This window comes from Mixophyes fleayi, chromosome 1, assembly GCF_038048845.1.
Source record: "Mixophyes fleayi isolate aMixFle1 chromosome 1, aMixFle1.hap1, whole genome shotgun sequence".
In the NCBI taxonomy this organism is placed as follows: domain Eukaryota; kingdom Metazoa; phylum Chordata; class Amphibia; order Anura; family Limnodynastidae; genus Mixophyes; species Mixophyes fleayi.
Window position 1 is genome coordinate 39,631,959 of NC_134402.1, and position 14,706 is coordinate 39,646,664.

General features: G+C 44.3%; 1 protein-coding gene across 2 annotated transcripts in view; it reads right to left on the bottom strand.

The window, feature by feature from the left end:
- Positions 1–14,706, bottom strand: part of EVC (EvC ciliary complex subunit 1) — an 84,421-nt gene that overhangs the window by 52,598 nt on the left and 17,117 nt on the right. For both annotated transcript variants that reach the window (XM_075194646.1, XM_075194647.1), the window contains exon 4: positions 7,217–7,449. In XM_075194646.1, coding sequence (XP_075050747.1) covers positions 7,217–7,449 — 233 coding nt within the window. The remainder of the gene's footprint in view (positions 1–7,216; positions 7,450–14,706) is intronic.

Here is a 14,706-nt window from a genome sequence, read left to right on the forward strand (position 1 = left end):
AATCCTTTCAACCCCACAATAGGTCTGTTCTAATTCAATATGTGGACGATTTGTTGTTGTGCTCTGATTCTTTTATGTCATGTTTACATGATACTAAATTGTTGTTGCTTCATCTTTCACAAACAGGGCACAAGGTGGCAAAGGATAAATTACAGCCATGTCAGACTAAGGTCAAATACTTAGGACACTGCCTCACTAAGGGGCTAAGACACCTGACAACCGACAGAATTGAGGCCATACAACACATGACCCTGCCACAGAGCCAGAAGCAGATTCGTACTTTCTTGGGGATGTGTGGATACTGTAGGTCATGGATCCCAGGTTTTTCTATTCTGGCATTACCATTGCAGGAGCTAGTCTCTTCCTCAAAACCAGAACGTGTCTTACACACAGAAGAGTCAGAGCAAGCGTTCTTTAACCTTAAAGATAGTCTGACAAGAGCACCTGCATTGGGAATACCTGATTATGAAAAGCCTTTTGAGCTATTTTGTACAGAAGCTGATGGCTGTGCAGCAGGTGTCCTCGCACAGAAACATGGTGACGCTAGCAGACCGGTAGCATACTACAGTGCACAATTAGACAATGTGGCAAGGTCACTCCCAACATGTCTCAGAAGTGTAGCAGCAACGGCCCTTCTAGTAAGTAAGAGCGAGGATGTAGTATTAGGACATAATTCAACCATCTATACACCCCATGCTGTATCAGCTCTGTTAAATTCAGCCCAAACCAGACATGTTTCTTCAGCTAGATTCACAAAGTGGGAACTAGCCCTGATGGCACCCTCAAACATCACCATCAAACGATGTAGCACCCTAAATCCAGCTACATACCTTCCGTATGTGTCTCAAGAGACACAAAGGGTGGGAGGTGAGGAGACCCTGGTTGATGATGAGTTAGGCAAGAATACTGACACGCATGACTGTATGGAACACCTGAATCAGACCTTTACTGCAAGGCTCGACATACGTGACACCCCCTTAGAAAATGTAGATTTTACGTTTTATACAGACGGAAGTTGCCATAGACAGACAGAGACAGGAGAGCTATGTACTGGTTACGCTGTTGTAGAGGATCAGGATGTGGTAGAAGCTGAACCCCTTGGTCCACCTCACTCAGCCCAGGTGGCGGAACTAGTAGCACTAAAGAGAGCGTGTGAACTGGCAGAGGGTAAATCAGCCAATATATATACTGACTCTAGGTACGCCTTCGGGGTAGTGCACGATTTTGGGGCCCTTTGGCGTCTTAGAAACTTTACGACAGCAGCAGGTACACCAGTGGCACACTCACAACACATAAAAGGACTTCTGACAGCGATACAGTTACCCAGAACAGTAGCCGTCATAAAGTGCAAAGCCCATACCTTTGAAGAAGACCCAGTGTCATTGGGCAACAACAGGGCAGACGAAGCTGCTAAATGGGCAGCAGGGCAACCTATGACTGTATCGACCGAGACTATGATGGTTTTTCAGACATTAGACATGCAGAAATTAATTGAAATGCAAGATTTGTGTTCCCTGCAGGAAAAGGCGGTCTGGAAGGCGAAGGGATGTGGTCAAGAGTCCTCAGGACTCTGGAGGGATGGACAAGGTAAGCCTGTAGCTCCCCGAACATACTATCCAAGCCTGGCTGAAGCAGCACACGGCCTGACTCACCTGGGTAAAGAAGGTATGCGCAAACTGGTGAGAGCATACTGGTGTGCTCCCGGATTTTCCTCTCAGGCTGGTAAGAAAGCAATGTCATGTCTTATTTGTTTGAGGAAAAATGTTGGGAAAACTATTCCAACTGAGCCATCCCACATCCCTCCTACAGACGGACCTTTTCAGGTAATACAAATTGACTATATCCAATTACCACCGTGCAGGAATCTAAAGTATGTGTTAGTGTGTATTGATGTGTTTTCCGGTTGGGTAGAAGCATATCCGGCAGCCACTAATACTGCTGTGTTCACTGCAAAGAAAATTGTACAAGACTTTGTGTGTAGGTTCGGTATCCCTAGAATCATTGAAAGTGATAGGGGTACCCATTTTACTGGTGATGTCTTCCAAAATATGTGTAAACTCATGGGAATCAGTAGCAGACTTCACACCCCTTACCGACCACAAGCCAGTGGTAAGGTGGAGAGAGTAAACGGTACTATCAAGAACAAACTAGGTAAGATAATGGCTGAAACTGGGTTGGCATGGCCTGAGGCTTTGCCGTTGGTCCTCCACAGCATTCGAACCACTCCTAGACCTCCTCTTAATCTGTCCCCCTTTGAGATACTGTTCGGACGACAACCTCATTTGATCGTGAGTCCACAAGACGACTTAAAGTGTAATAATAAAGTGACTGTACAATATCTTATAAGAATGAGTAGACAGCTGAAACAACAACAACAAAAACTAAAAATGCTGTCACCTGGTATGCCAGAAACGAACTGTTATGATGTTGAACCTGGAGACTATGTTATGATCCGCAATTTCTTACGTTCAGGTTGTTTAACAGACCGTTGGGAAGGCCCGTACCAAGTGCTGCTGACCAGTACTACATCACTGAAGGTTGCAGAGAGAGACACTTGGGTCCATTCCACCCACTGCAGGAGAGTCCATAATCCGGAGAAAGTGCAAGACAAGACTCAGACCGACGACATAGAACTGTCACTTGTGAGCCTGTTCCGGGAGACCTAAAGCCTGCAGTTGAGACACCTGAACCAGAGACGTTGCCTCAGAACTATCTTTCCAGCGATGGAGTGGCGGTTTTTGTTTTTCTTTTGTTCCAGGATTTTCCTTGTTTTTACTTTTTCTAGGACATTCTATTTTTGTGAAGGAGAATGGAGGACGGAGGAGAGTTCTGGGAGTGATACGGATGAAATGGAGGCCGAAGAAAAGTTAATAGGATATCCTGAGCAGCCCATTATCAAACTTGGTCCAGGGGTTATGAAAAGGTCTGCTAGCTCAGGAACTCGGAGGCAGTGTGAGGGGCTATTGTCTGATGAGTATTGTATCTGCAAGTTCTGCAACTCCCTAGTTGAAAAGAGATGCATCCAACGATGCCAGTCCCCCAGTACTCTGAATATAGGCGGGCATCCTTTGGAGGATTATCACTCCCTGGTGGGTAAGGTACTAAACCAAACCGAGTGTTGGGTGTGCTCTCATGTGCCTCAAGGGCAGCATAACATAGGACTAGTGCCATTCCCTTTAAACATATCCGAAGTACTCGAATTAAGGGGTGGGAGGCCCATAGAAGGGAGGTACAATAACACTAGGTCCCCTAGTCTGACGCTTCGACAATACTCCATAGGCAGATCTTTGCTGTGCCTAAACATATCTCATGCAAAGCGCCTGGAGAATTGGGAGGCTGACCTATCAGATCAGACAATGGCTCGCCACACTCATTTTAGAGAGAGACTCACAAGGTCACTACTAGGCAGGAATGTTGATGGAAGTCACAAGTTAGGGCGTATAACCAAACATAAGAAGGTATCCATTGGAAAAGTCTCTACAGATAAATGTGAAAATGTCATTAATGCCGACACATGTCTAGAGCAGATGGAGACACTAGGCATGGGTAGTTTTATCAAAACTCTGTGTGACATAATTCATGGGCATACCGTCCCTTATGTTCTCCCTGAGGATGTGTATTTTGTTTGTGGAAGAAAAGCTTATTCCTGGGTGACTCCGAGGTCCAAGGGCTTGTGTTTCTTAGCTAAACTGGTTCCTGAAATCATGACTATTACTCATAAAGAAATGGTAGATATTCACAAGACTACATCACCACCATACATACACACACAGTATGAACACCGTGGCAAGAGAAATATGATTCCTGGTGAGGAACACATAGCTACAAAATTGATTAGTGAAACTGCTGGTTTCCAAGTTATGGTTGCTCTAGATCTCACCAGGACCACTCGGGGAACATTAAACTTCAAATATATCCAAGACCTAGCTAAATTAATAGATAATATCACAGAGATGTATGATGACACTTTCAGGTATACTGGAAGGGAGCTACAAGCGTACAAGAAGGAGTTGGTGCAACATAGAGTGGTACTAAATTATCTCACCTCTATTACTGGTGGGTACTGTGTGACACTGGCCACCCAGTTCGGTGTCAAATGTTGCACGTACATTACTAATAATACGGAAGACCCTAAAGAGGTTATAGACCGGAAGATGGATGAAATTTTGCAGCTGAAATGGGAATTTCGAAAGAGCCATAATTCTTCGTTATATGAGGTCGGGGAAAAGGTGGCGGGTTGGTTCTCATGGTTGAACCCAGCAAAATGGTTCTCCGGTCTGGGGGAGTGGGTACAGGAAATGATTGCGAATGTAGGTAAGCTCCTTCTCCTTATACTGGGTGTCATCTTAGCAATTGGTTTAGTTGTCAAATGTGTTCCTACTGTGTTGAAGTGTGGAAAACGGTCTCATAAGAGTAACACTGAGAAAGAGACTGAAAGGGTGGTACCAGATACCGAGATCATGGTCTGTGGAGAAGTATTGTACAATCCTGAACTTGAAACGGTGATTGGGTGATAGTTTATTACACTATCAAAGGGTGGAACTGTCGAAGTCAGTAAATTGGATAAAGTCATTTCAATTAAAGTCTAGCAAACTTGGTTGTCTTTGTTTGAAAAGATGCGTACGGTACGCATCGACGTACAAGGGCACGCTACGGCGTGAAAGGGCGTACGCATCCACTACACGTGGCAGCAACAGTAATTGGTCTTTTACCATACATTCGCACAAACACGCATACTTATAAAATAGTACACATTAATGGTAGTTGCAACACATAGTCAGTTATGTCGAAATATAGTAGTATTTATATGTTATATCAGAGTTACATGCATATTAGTGAAATACACGGAACGGGTTAAAGGAATAACATCATGAGTGGTATCATAATGAACCTTGTTACATATCCTACTGTTTGGTTCACTCTGCGAGGGAATCGCAGAGTGCATACGCAAGTTATGAATGATAGGGAATTATGAACTACTTAAGACTAAGGAATCCTGGCGGGAAGAGCAGAGCATACCCCCTGCAGAGATGACCCCCTCCTTTGGATTCCTTAGGATGAACCAGCCAATGATTGACGACCCTTTGGACATTCCTGAGACCTGGACCAATAGATGCAAGCCGTACCATCTTCATTGTATTACTGTATTTGATTGTGTATATAAGCAGCAGCTTGTGATCCAGAGTGCAGACATCTTGTCCCCAGACTTCAGGATTGAATGACTGCACTGGATCCAGAGCGCCTGCGATAAGTAACGGCTGTATTTACTATTACTTCGCTTGAGCATATTTTTCCACTTATTACGAATAAATCTTTGTGCTTTGGAAACACAAATCGAGGTTCGACAATCGTTATTGCTTAGCGACGATACGCACATAACATTCCCTTTACAATGCAGCGCCGCTTGAAATTTAATCGCGAAAGAGGCTGAACACGCGGGTGTTGAAGAACCCGCAGATTGATACATTTACCCCCTGGTAGGTCGTTAGTGAAAAACATCAAACAGATCATTTGAATCTCAATTAGCAATATAAGGCCTGATTCATGTTTGGACTTAAGTCCACTTGTGTGCCGTACCTCGTATGAAAGAGCTCTGCCCATGCTCAGAAAAGGACCTTACGCTAATAAATGCAACTCATGTCCAAAACGCAAATGACACTTATGTCTGCCTACGACTTACAGGGTGGAACGGGGTTGGAGGGAGCGGACAGACGTAGACAATGTACAGTAACGGCATGCTGATGCAGATGTGGCCAATTCAAGTCCTGGGTTTCTCCTATGTATGCTTGTCTTCAGATGTATCATTTGCACCAGATAAAGGGCGGGTGCAAGTGCCGACTGATAGTGAGGACTTGCATGGCAAAGCCTTTGTTTGGAAAAGTACACGTGTGTGCCACTAGATAGCACAGAACATGTGTACGCACGTAAAACACATTGTATGTATTCCCATAGATTGTAAGCTTGCGAGCAGGGTTCCCTTACCTCTCTGTCTGTCTGTATTACCCAGTATTGTCTTAATAATGCTTGTTCCCGATTGTAAAGCGCTACGGAATTTGCTGGTGCTATATAAATAAATGTTGATGATGATGATGATATGTATAGTATACACTCTACAAGGGACAGTTTAAGTTCCAGAAAAATAACATTTCAGACTTATTAATCACTGTAGGCCGGACTTGGAGCTATCAACACAAAATTATTATAGTTGTGCAGCAAGTTTGTCAATTAACAATTGCTACAGATCCTTCTTTTATGGTGCTCGGATATATCACTTTGGTGCCCACTTATCCACTGCACAACAATGGAGCTGCCATGTGTCGGCACACAAAAAAGATAATCACACATAAGTGTGGTGCAGACTGTCGATTATCCTTTACAAATATGCTAAAATATGTGAGTTGAAATAAAAGCCACCAGACCTGTCTGTAGGATAAAACTCCGTTCACCATCGATCATGCCAAAGCCAGCACTTAATGGAGTCATTCCCTTGCAATTGGAATGAATTATTGGTCTGTAGAAGTAAGGTCAGGACCTTACAACACTTATTAATAAACAAGATCTCTGCTTGTTCAGGGCATCTGAGCACAATCCATCACTAGGAGACCACCGTCTGGCGACATCTATACACTATTTTTATATCCGCCTTTATTCAGCTACATGAGTTATGAGAATAGTCATGAACAAAGCCTTATTTACATTTCTTAACGACAGAGCTGGTGAATTGATTTACCCTACAAATAACGCTATTATGTGTTCTTCTGTGTAAAGTGTCATTTTTTTTAGTCTAGAGCTTAAAGGTGTAATTTTACTGAAACATTTGTATAACACAGAACTCATTTTCTTGCACTGCCACCTACAAGCAGTCCGAGCAGCCATTTTGTGGACTTCATATACAGGACAATGCAGACAATCCACACACTAGGAACCAGTGATTAAGGCACCACGACTGATCACTAAGGCACCAAGATCACCTGTTGTCCACCCACTCAGGAGGCAGCCATCTTGTAGCCTGACAGCCATGGGAATACAGCCAATAAGGAAGTGCCTGTTATGTCACTAGGTCCTTATCATTAAATGTAATAGAGAGGGAATACATTATTTTTAAACATAGCTGGAGTTATATGTCAGGGGGACAATGAACAATGTCCTTTTCCACTCATGACCATCTGACCAATACAAATTCTTCCATTTAAAATTATTCATATTTTCTTTTTACCTATTACATATTAGGACCTCTGGGAAGCTGTTGACCCGGGGAAAAGTCCTCTCATAGAATCTATCCAGACTTGTATTGGAATGTATGGTGGTGGAAGAACTGCCATCCTCCTTCTCTCCCTGACTCAGCGATTCCAAACTGCTCCCCGCAGAGTCATCAAACATCTGGTTAGGTAGACGTGTCCGCTTGTTGTTTTCATGCAATGACGGGTTTGATGCTCCATCAGCAAGAGGCTGGAACCACATATATGGAGAGCATCCGTTACTTTGCTGGACCTTGCACATTCTAACATACATTAATATAAAGAATATAGAGAAATGCTAAAAGTGTGACATGTTCTGCATACATATTCTATTCCCACAATGCATCTTTCTTTTGCCAATAATGTAAGACATCCAGGAGTATTGCTGCTGAATGTCCCCAATGTAGAGATTAAATAACATTTCCAGATATGCTTCCTAGGTGATGTATCTTTTGTGGTACCAGATGCCTTGTGTAAAGATACACGATGAAGATAGCGACACCTCCAGCACTATCTAGCCGCTATATCGCTATATTATGTCACGTTGAAGGCCATCTATTCACATTTCTTATTTGCTAGTTGAACTACTGATTATAAGATTTCCATTGTTGTACTGTATAAAGGGTTAACAATGTTCATGGGGCGTATTGAATTAAATTACATTATTCGTATATTCGTATTTAGGACCAGCACTGTCAAGACACCATACTTTCTAGTGTATATGAAGCTTCGCTACATTATATTGTGTAGAAAAATAGGATAATGCAACTTTCATATTTATAACAGGCACCGTCAAGCCGCAGCTCTATGCTATCGTAGATACTGCTGCATGTACGTATTTTATGCCTGTTGCAGAAATACTCCCGTGTTTTGAGATGAATGTATGTTGAAATATACATGGAATTCTTGCAACAGAACATTTAAACGTACGTTTAAGGCACAAGATCCATCAAACTCTAAGTGAGAGTGTATCTATACAGTGGTGAACATGCAGGAGCTGGCTGGGCTGGGGGGGGGGGGGGGGGGGGGGAGATCTGCCCCCCAGTACGATCCCATAGTGGGCTAACTTGGGTGGAGTCACTTGGCCAACTGCATTTCCTTTAACATGTTCCTAATAGGCTGCTGATCAGAGTCTGGCCCCTGGTCTACAATTTGCCAGCCATCCCCTGTGTACATCCATACAGCCTAAAGACAACAAAATGTTATAGAGCTGGGAAAGAGGGGAGGAAAAGCAGAGGTGTTGGAAAATCTTTGTATAGCAATCCAGCAACACATATACTCATCTACAGAGAATTATTAATTAGTCACCATCTATCAATGGATGGACAAAATGAAAAGGCTTCCAGGGAGTATATAGCATTTTCTATTCTTCCTCTGTTATATCTAGCCACCTGCAATTAACCCATGTCTGAGATATTGTGAAATTTGTGAATGGGTTTTCATAGTATGAAAACAAAGTGTCTGAGAGAATGTGGATTTGTACTGCTTTAGAGAGGTGGTCAACTTCCTGCGAAAACCCCTGGAGAAGTGGACTAAACCAAAAATATGCTCCCAAAATTCCCTCCTTTCTACACTGCCTCAGGAAAAACACTTAGGGCGTACTCTGGGAGTAGGGTATAATCTCACCGTTTTTCCAGAAGTCCACATTGGAATAGTGAGCAACCTACAAAAAGTGTCTAGTCATGTAATCATGTTCAGGGAAGTTTCCATCAAAATATCAGTTTAGTATAGAACAAATCATGGAAATTGAACCCTTTGTCAGTGAGGGGAGAGCATAAGTCTCCTGTAATTTGAAAAACGTTCTAGGCTTCCTGTATCATGGACCAAACAAATTGACAAATCTAAAAATACTGTGATACCGCCATGGCTCCTCAAACCAAAAAATGGGTCTCCTGCAAGATCTGCTCCAAGCTGCTTAAATGTCTTAAATATTAAATAACTCTGATGTATTGAGTTTAGTCCTTTGATGTTAAAATGGTACAGTTCCTGGTAATACACAATAACCAAGAAAGTCTGTAGCCTAAATCCAAAATAGTGTTCCAGCCAGTCAATCTCGTTCGCCTGTAAAGGGAATGTGGATAGAACAAAACAACCAGACATCAACTGTCATTGAGATTTCCTGAGAGTGTTATCAGCAGGTGAATGGTGTACGCATAGCACGGTGTTGGGCCTAGCTGGGCGTGAAGAAGGGCTTTCACCAAGAAAAAAAAACCTGCAAGTTGTTCATGTAGGTGAGGAGTGTGATCCCGATCTTTTGGAAGATGGGAATTTGAGTCTGATACAGTCACGAGGGCATTGAGAAGAGGATTCATCTTTCTGAACTGAGGTTTGGCTGGATTCTATTTCCACTGGGCACTCATAGATGCCTAAATGAGCAAAAAAGCTAGCTGTGGTTGAGTAGCATGTATGAGCATCCTTTTTTGGCATTAATTAGCTTAAAGGTAAAGACCCGTCTACATGTCAAGCTAACTTCTCTCAAGGCTTATGGCTTTTTTTCTTTTTTTACCAGGAACACTGGTAAAAGTTCATTGTATAACTGGAGCTTATGCGATTCCTCCAATTGGAATATTCTGCCTGCGTACTCGGATCTGCAAATTCTCTTGTAGCATGCATAGGTGTGCAATATCTTGCCCATCACTTTGTCAATTCATCAGTGCATTCCCCCAGGCTAGTGATATAAGTATTCAATTTCTGCAGTTTATTCTGTAATGTAGCAAATGTAGCAGAGAGCTGGTGTTTGTCCAAGGAAGGAAGTAGCATGGCTGCAGAAGCTTGTTGTTTTGTATTCTCTGTAGGTCCTTTACCCTACGTGGTGCTCAGCCTGCAAGTCAGTCACTTACTAAAGGTTGACTTGAATTAATGAAGTGCGTTCATTAAAATGTCTCAAAGCTTCCCTGTGGCATACGATGTACTACACAGGAGTGTTACCATAGAACTCCATTGAATGTTACAGAGAGTTACACTTCTGAACACTGCCAGAAATATAGAAATTTATTTTTGAAATTTATGTCAAGCAAACAATTGTCAAAGTGCATGTGTACATCCATCTTACAATACTTTATAGATCATCAGCATCAAAATGTGTTTAATAGGCGTTGATAATGCTTGTTAAGTGCTCCAAAATAATTCCCATGTTTATGAGGCAAACATATTAAAGTCTTTATACCGTTTATACGGTAATATTGCGCGTAATTACCGTTCATACGGTAATTTACTCACTCAATTTCAGCTCGCTGCTCAGGGAGCTGCGAGCTGAAATTGAGCGAGTAATCACCGTATAAACGGTAATAGTTTTAACGCGCTCGTTCCGGCGGCGCCCGGAGGAACAATTGAATATCCCCCTAAGGGGCTGATTTTACAAAGCACACTGTGGCATACTATGGCACAGCATACAGGGGACATACAGATCCATGCACACTATGGCACAGCATACAGGGGACATACAGATCCATGCACACTATGGCACAGCATACAGGAGACATACAGATCCATGCACACTATGGCACAGCATACAGGGGACATACAGATCCATGTACACTATGGCACATCATACAGGAGACATACAGATCCATGCACACTATGGCACAGCATACAGGGGAGCTACAGATCCATGTACACTATGGCACAGCATACAGGGGACATACAGATCCATGTACACTATGGCACAGCATACAGGGGACATACAGATCCGTGCACACTATGGCACAGCATACAGGGGACATACAGATCCATGCACACTATGGCACAGCATACAGGGGACATACAGATCCATGCACACTATGGCACAGCATACAGGAGACATACAGATCCATGCACACTATGGCACAGCATACAGGGGACATACAGATCCATGCACACTATGGCACAGCATACAGGGGACATACAGATCCATGTACACTATGGCACAGCAGACAGGGGACATACAGATCCATGCACACTATGGCACAGCATACAGGGGACATACAGATCCATGCACACTATGGCACAGCATACAGGAGACATACAGATCCATGCACACTATGGCACAGCATACAGGGGACATACAGATCCATGCACACTATGGCACAGCATACAGGGGACATACAGATCCATGCACACTATGGCACAGCATACAGGGGACATACAGATCCATGCACACTATGGCACAGCATACAGGGGACATACAGATCCATGTACACTATGGCACAGCATACAGGGGACATACAGATCCATGCACACTATGGCACAGCATACAGGAGACATACAGATCCATGCACACTATGGCACAGCATACAGGGGACATACAGATCCATGCACACTATGGCACAGCATACAGGGGACATACAGATCCATGCACACTATGGCACAGCATACAGGGGACATACAGATCCATGCACACTATGGCACAGCATACAGGGGACATACAGATCCATGTACACTATGACACAGCATACAGGGGACATACAGATCCATGCACACTATGGCACAGCATACAGGGGACATACAGATCCATGCACACTATGGCACAGCATACAGGGGACATACAGATCCATGTACACTATGGCACAGCATACAGGGGACATACAGATCCATGCACACTATGGCACAGCATACAGGGGACATACAGATCCATGTACACTACGGCACAGCATACAGGGGACATACAGATCCATGTACACTATGGCACAGCATACAGGGTACATACAGATCCATGGACACTATGGCACAGCATACAGGGGACATACAGATCTATGCACACTATGGCACAGCATACAAGGGACATACAGATCCGTGCACACTATGGCACAGCATACAGGGGACATACAGATCTATGCACACTATGGCACAGCATACAAGGGACATACAGATCTATGCACACTATGGCACAGCATACAGGGGACCTATAGATCCATGTACACTATGGCACAGCATACAGGGGAGCTACAGATCCATGCACACTATGGCACAGCATACAGGGGAGCTACAGATCCATGCACACTATGGCACAGCATACAGGGGACCTATAGATCCATGTACACTATGGCACAGCATAGAGGGGACATACAGATCCATGCCCACTATGGCACAGCATACAAGGGACATACAGATCCATGTACACTATGGCACAGCATAGAGGGGACATACAGATCCATGCCCACTATGTCACAGCATACAAGGGACATACAGATCCATGTACACTATGGCACAGCATACAGGGGACATACAGATCCATGCACACTATGGCACAGCATACAGGGGACATACAGATCCATGCACACTATGGCACAGCATAGAGGGGACATACAGATCCATGTACACTATGGCACAGCATACAGGCGACATACAGATCCATGCACACTATGGCACAGCATACAGGAGACATACAGATCCATGTACACTATGGCACAGCATACAGGGGACCTATAGATCCATGCACACTATGGCACAGCATACAGGGGACTTACAGATCCATGTACACTATGGCACAGCATACAGGGGACATACAGATCCATGTACACTATGGCACAGCATACAGGGGACATACAGATCCATGTACACTATGGCACAGCATACAGGGGACATACAGATCCATGTACACTATGGCACACCATACAGGGGACATACAGATCCATGTACACTATGGCACAGCATACAGGGGACATACAGATCCATGTACACTATGGCACAGCATACAGGGGACATACAGATCCATGTACACTATGGCACACCATACAGGGGACATACAGATCCATGCACACTATGGCACAGCATACAGGGGACATACAGATCCATGCACACTATGGCACAGCATACAGGGGACATACAGATCCATGTACACTATGGCACAGCATACAGGGGACATACAGATCCATGTACACTATGGCACAGCATACAGGGGACATACAGATCCATGTACACTATGGCACAGCATACAGGGGACATACAGATCCATGTACACTATGGCACAGCATACAGGGGACATACAGATCCATGTACACTATGGCACACCATGCAGGGGACATACAGATCCATGCACACTATGGCACAGCATACAGGGGACATACAGATCCATGCACACTATGGCACAGCATACAGGGGAGCTACAGATCCATGCACACTATGGCACAGCATACAGGGGACATACAGATCCGTGCACACTATGGCACAGCATACAGGGGACATACAGATCCGTGCACACTATGGCACAGCATTCAGGGGATCTACAGATCCATGTACACTATGGCACAGCATACAGGGGACATACAGATCCATGTACACTATGGCACAGCATACAGGGGACATACAGATCCATGTACACTATGGCACAGCATACAGGGGACATACAGATCCATGTACACTATGGCACACCATACAGGGGACATACAGATCCATGTACACTATGGCACACCATACAGGGGACATACAGATCCATGCACACTATGGCACAGCATACAGGGGACATACAGATCCATGCACACTATGGCACAGCATACAGGGGACATACAGATCCATGCACACTATGGCACAGCATACAGGGGATTTACAGATCCATGCACACTATGGCACAGCATACAGGGGACATACAGATCCATGCACACTATGCACAGCATACAGGGGATCTACAGATCCATGTACACTATGGCACAGCATACAGCGGACATATAGATCCGTGCACACTATGGCACAGGATAACAAAGGACCTATAGATCCATGCACACTATGGCACAGCATACAGGGGACATACAGATCCAATGTACACTATGGCACAGCATACAGGCGACATACAGATCCATGCACACTATGGCACAGCATACAGGAGACATACAGATCCATGTACACTATGGCACAGCATACAGGGGACCTATAGATCCATGCACACTATGGCACAGCATACAGGGACTTACAGATCCATGTACACTATGGCACAGCATACAGGGGACATACAGATCCATGTACACTATGGCACAGCATACAGGGGACATACAGATCCATGTACACTATGGCACAGCATACAGGGGACATACAGATCCATGTACACTATGGCACACCATACAGGGGACATACAGATCCATGTACACTATGGCACAGCATACAGGGGACATACAGATCCATGTACACTATGGCACAGCATACAGGGGACATACAGATCCATGTACACTATGGCACACCATACAGGGGACATACAGATCCATGCACACTATGGCACAGCATACAGGGGACATACAGATCCATGCACACTATGGCCACAGCATACAGGGGACATACAGATCCATGTACACTATGGCACAAATACAGGGGACATACAGATCCATGTACACTATGGCACAGCATACAGGGGACATACAGATCCATGTACACTATGGCACAGCATACAGGGGACATACAGATCCATGTACACTATGGCACAGCATACAGGGGACATACAGATCCATGTACACTATGGCACACCATGCAGGGGACATACAGATCCATGCACACTATGGCACAG